At 41.2% G+C, this 5,324-nt stretch overlaps 1 protein-coding gene across 8 annotated transcripts in view; it reads right to left on the reverse strand.

The window, feature by feature from the left end:
- Positions 1-281: 281 nt before the first annotated feature.
- The window catches only part of usp2a (ubiquitin specific peptidase 2a), a gene marked incomplete at its 3' end in the record, with an annotated part of 66,828 nt that continues 61,785 nt past the window's right edge, over positions 282-5,324 (reverse strand). For all 8 annotated transcript variants that reach the window (XM_042213103.1, XM_005944709.3, XM_014340858.2 and 5 more), the window contains 9 exon segments: positions 282-402; positions 789-893; positions 1,369-1,447; positions 2,536-2,616; positions 2,890-2,993; positions 3,153-3,217; positions 4,054-4,164; positions 4,256-4,367; positions 4,645-4,768. In XM_042213103.1, coding sequence (XP_042069037.1) covers positions 282-402; positions 789-893; positions 1,369-1,447; positions 2,536-2,616; positions 2,890-2,993; positions 3,153-3,217; positions 4,054-4,164; positions 4,256-4,367; positions 4,645-4,768 — 902 coding nt within the window.

A 5,324-nucleotide genomic window follows, 5' to 3' on the forward strand; every position in this document is an offset into this window, starting at 1 on the left:
TCAGTTATATCGTTATCGCAAATTTTCAAATATATATCGTGATAAATATTTTTGGCCTTATCGCCCTGCTCTACCCGCAACTCTTACTATCACTCCTCAACTCTGTTATCTTAGCCAGGGGGTGTTTGTGTGCTTGTGAGAGCAATAACAGCCTGTAAAATTATCATTATCAACGAGCTGACTTCTCCACATAGCTCCTATGATCTTCTACACGAACAGTGAACTGTCATAGTAACACTAAGTGTATGTGTGTGTCTGTGTGAGATTTGTGGCAAACCTACCTGGAGTCATTGAACGTGTACCATTCTCCCGAGCTGGGATTGCGACAGTAGGCTGTGTAGTGGCCGCCCATAGTGGTGCCTGAGTGGTTGGACACTGCGTACAGGTTGTACACTGCATTTACTGCAAGGTGACAAAACACATGTTTAAAGGGACAGTTCACCCAAAAATCAAATCTAGATATTGTCTCAATAGCCTGTAGTGATTGCTCACCACAATGGGCCATGACTTGAATATGGGGCCATCTATTTCCATTATACTCCATTAAAGTATAATGGAACTAGAAAAAAATCTGAATGGAGAATAGTTTCATGTAGAAACCATTATTTTAATGTTGTAGATCTGGGGCATTGGCTTGAACTGCTGCCTCACAGCACAAAGGCAGAAACTAGCTCACACCTAAACACTGAATAAACTTCTCTGTGAGCCAGAGAGAAAAGTTCTACATTTAGTGTAAACATAGCGTTCTGTGGCAGTCCACTCGTGGAGAGTACAAGCTCATTACTTACTGCTGTTTTCAGAGGCAAACTCCCGCAGGTCAAGATCCTTCATGGGGAAGTTAACAAATGTGGACAGTTTGCTGGTTCTTCGTGCCTCAGAGAAGCGCTTCAGGTCTTTAGAGGAAAGGGAGTCAAGGAACAGATGCTCTGCATACAGTAAACTGTACATCAAGCCAACATTCAACATGACTACTCGGAACGGCTTCACTCCACTGAGGCTTTAGAATGACACATCCATCACCTCAGTGACTTGACAAATTCATAACAGCCAATTAGCAGCTCGTTAAAACATCTGATCATGTGCACTGTCAGCGCTCACTCACTTAATTATACTGTTGGGCTTACAGACATGACAACTTCCTGCCTCCATGGCTGTCTGCTGCTAACTGTTCACAGCACTTTTCTATTGCAGCTATTGTCATAGCTGCAACAGAATAGCTAAGGGTCAGCTAATTACTAGAAAAACACTTTTTGCAATTCAGTAGAACAGAATACAAAGCAGTAAGTCATAAAATCTCAATAAAGCATTCAGCTACCCCACATGCCTCAGCACAGCATCACAGCAGGTGATGAATAAAGCAAAGGATACGCAGCACTAAAATCTTGGGGAATTTCTGTATTGTGAACTTTTTAGTGCATCTCCTCCTGGCTTTACATCTGTAGCACGTCTTTGAGAAGAAACAGAATAAGATCAGTCAGTGTTTAAGAACAGGAATCATAGAGGAACCACCACACAAGATAAAAAGCACAAGTTACTCACTCAGTCTAAACTATCTCTGACCATCTATGTGCAGCTTACATTTGTACTGAGCATAAAACAAACTGCAGTTTATAGATAGTTTCCCTTTTAGATGCTGTGTAAGTTCTGTGGGAGGAATTTTTTAATTTGAATTACTTTATAAGCATTTTACAGTTTGTTGTTGAACAGGAAAATTCCAAACCAGTTTTCCTAAATTTGCTGCTTCTGCAGTTACTTTGCTCTGCCTTTGTAGGGCAGTGTAACTCCTCTAATTACATGTATATGAAGAGTTTCTGAAGAAATACAGTTTTTTCTTATTTTTATATTTGTCCTGTCACACTGCTGGATGCTCACATTAAACATGACCAACAACACCTTTACATTTGTAAAAACAGTTCTACTGTCATTTATGATTCATTCAGATGTAAACATATTGTTGTGCACTTTGTGTGTCAAAGTATGAATTTGTTTTGAGAATTGTGTTTTTTACTTGTATTTATGTTGTATGGTCTACTTTACAATATAAAGTGCCTTGAGGCAACTGTTGCTGTAAAAATAAAATTGAACTGAATGCTAGGTTTGCAGTTTGGTTTTGGAAATCCTACAATTGCAAGTTCAGGAGGAAGTCTTATGGCTTCTTTTAATGGCTTAAAGCCAGGCGAGGGGCAGCCAATAATATAGAAGTGAAAGGGTGGACGTAAAAGGACAGGAACTAAAGCAGCTTGTTTCAAACAGAGGATCAACTCAACTGAGTTAGGGGCAGCAACGAGCCCTGTATATGTTAATAGGGATTATTTTAAATTGTGAATCATGCAATTCTGTCATCGTCTAAGAATAAAAAAGGAGCTGAAATTAGCTTAATTATAAAGTAAACAATATAAACTCTTATACGCACAAATAAAACAAATTTCATGTTCTGTGTTAGCTGTGCTAACTCAACACTGGATAGGAAAAGTATGAAGTCAAAGTGGTGATTATCATAAGCTCTTTTTGTCAGTGCAAGCAGTGAACACCTACCGGCTTTTCATCCCCATCAAGGACGTCTTCTTTGGTGAAGAGTCGCATGCAGTCCATCAGACTCACCTCACCATAGCCCTTCTGAGCACAGATGCATTCACATTACATTCACACACACGAAGCAAAAACAAATAGAGACAGGAAAGAAATGAAGAAGCTCATATTAGGAGCTGTGGACACAGGAAGTGTTTCAATATTTAGTGCAAATCATCATAAAACACACACACACACACACACACCCACACACTCATACACTGATTGTGCTGACATTTGTGTCTGCTGCCCTTCTGGTACGCGTTACGTAAGAAGGACAAACACAGGTCCCTGTCTGGACCTGTGAGTCTGTGCTCTAACCTTGGCGATAGGCAGAGAGAGATCCCAGAATGGGTCGAAGACAGTGGAGCAGAAACCACAGTGGCTGCAGGTCAATGAGCTCTTCAGCTGTCCCACAAACAGGTCTGGAGAAGCACAGATCAAAGAGTACATCAAAGAAACAGATGAGAAAGTTTATCTTCCTTTTCATTTCCATTTAACCACGTTCTGTTTATGTCTTGTATGTGCAAGGTGAATTTTCACATTGGTGACAAATAAAACTGAGCTGCAGCCCATTTACTCACCTACTATCTTACTGTCCTCTCGCTCCAGGTATTTACTCCACATCTTCTTCCCTTTCTCCTCATCTCTGAGGGGGGAGTATGAGTTAGAAGTTAGAAAGTGTAAGCCTTACATGAAGTGTAAGGCTTACACTTCATGTACATATGTAATGCCTGAGCCCCCAGCAGGCAGCTGATAGTTAGGAAGATGGCTAAGATGGGGGAAATCATACTGAGCTGTTGTGACACTGTAAAAGGGTTTCAAAAATAACAAAAAGCAACAAGAGAACCTGGCCTAATTTATCTTAACTACCAAGGTGTCCAAGAACCATTTTAGGGGATTAAAAAGATGCTTTACAGAAACACTTCCTCCTGTGAAACACTTTTTCATGCTGTGTGCAGATATTTTCCTGCAGTTTTAACAGTGCAGCAGAGAGGATGTGTTTTTAGGGCAATACTGGAAGTTGCTGGAATTAACTCTGACCCTTAAACAAACCGTGGTTAGATAACTGTTAATTATATCAATGAAAAACTGGAGCATTAAGTGCTTGTGGCCCCTAGAGAGGAAACAAATCAGCATGGGAGGTGAAACTATTGCACATGGCCTTGAATTAAAGATTAATGATGAGGCCTCAGTGATTAGTGCTGTCTTGGTTTGGGGCTTGTATTCATACTGTACGCTGCACATAACCTATTCAGAGATTTGGCCCTGATGTTTTTGAATTACTAAGCTAATGTGATTCAGGCTGGTTACGTATGAGTAAAAACTCTAATAAAATACAATAAACAGTTGTACTGTTCATCTGTGAAACTTCCAAACACATCCTCATCTCCAGCTAACAAAGTCCACTTTTAAAAACAAAACAAAACAGTGTTAGTGTGACTCAGTGCAGGTACACGCGCACGTGTCGGTCTGATTACTCACGGCAGGTGGTCGAAGTCCTCCACAGTGCCTCTCGGCCTCACAGTGACCCTGTTGACCTCGTTGTGCAGGCCGTCCAGGAGGAAGCGCAGGAACTCCTGAGCATCCTGTTGGCTGTGATACACCAAAACAGTTAGGGCTATGAAAATCAAAATCAGGTCACAAAAAAACAGAAAATAAAAAATAAAATGATTACAAAGCTTACTTGTATCCCACAAATCTGGGAGCATATCTCTGGATCTGTGTTTTAAATTCGGACGGGCTGACAGCCTCACTGCTGGATGATGTCCACATGGTCTGTAGCAGCTTGGCAAATTCTACCAACACAGCAGCAGCTAAGGTTATTCACACATGCTGGGACGTAAAATGCTTGTGTCACAGTGGAATGAAATGAAGGTAGGACTCTTTTTCATGCAAACTCTTAAAAGACCAAGAAAACCACTCTTGTTTTTACCTCTTCTAACATGCTTTCAGGTGAAATGTGCAAATCTTACAGAGATGCGGGGGGTAGGGGGGAATGAGTGTGCTGCTGGTGGACCGCTGTGAGGAGAGTTTGTTTTGGACTCTAAGGGGCCTGTGTGACATGTCTCTCACCTTCCATGAGGGCTGTGTTGGTGCGGCTGTTGTTGTTAAGGTCTCTGCGGTGGGAGTTGTGCAGGCAGTAGTCTCGCAGGCTTTGTGTGTTGCTAAGACACTGCAGGATACTGTTCATGAAACACTGTCAGGACAAAGCAGAGAAAACGGTTTGATTCCAGATGCTATAATCAAATCAGTTTATGCTTTTACTTAATTAATACTGTTAAGTTAAACGTATTACTATTCAAGTCCTAATTAATAAGATTTAAGACCAAACTTGACATGGACATCAAAAGCAACAAACACACTGTTGTCAGTTCAAAATGAACAATAAGGTCAAATTAATACAGGAAAAACTGTATTAAAAACTGTGACCCTGAATCCTCCCTTAGTTATGCTGCAATAGACGTAGGCTGCTGGGGATTCCCATGATGCATTGAGTTTTTCCTTTCCAGTCACCTTTCTCACTCACTATGCGTTGATAGACCTCTCTGCATTGAATCATATCTGTTATTAACCTCTGTCTCTCTTCCATAGCATGTCTTTCATCCTTCTCTTACCCCAACAGATGGCCCCGCCCTTCCCTGAGCCTGGTTCTGCCAGAGGTTTCTTCCTGTTAAAAGGGAGTTTTTCCTTCCCACTGTCGCCAAAGTGCTTGCTCATAGGGGGTCATATGATTGTTGGGTTTTTCTCTGTAT

The sequence above is a fragment of the Haplochromis burtoni genome, unplaced genomic scaffold (genome assembly GCF_018398535.1).
Source record: "Haplochromis burtoni strain Fernald_Lab_line unplaced genomic scaffold, NCSU_Asbu1 Contig_417, whole genome shotgun sequence".
Taxonomy (NCBI): domain Eukaryota; kingdom Metazoa; phylum Chordata; class Actinopteri; order Cichliformes; family Cichlidae; genus Haplochromis; species Haplochromis burtoni.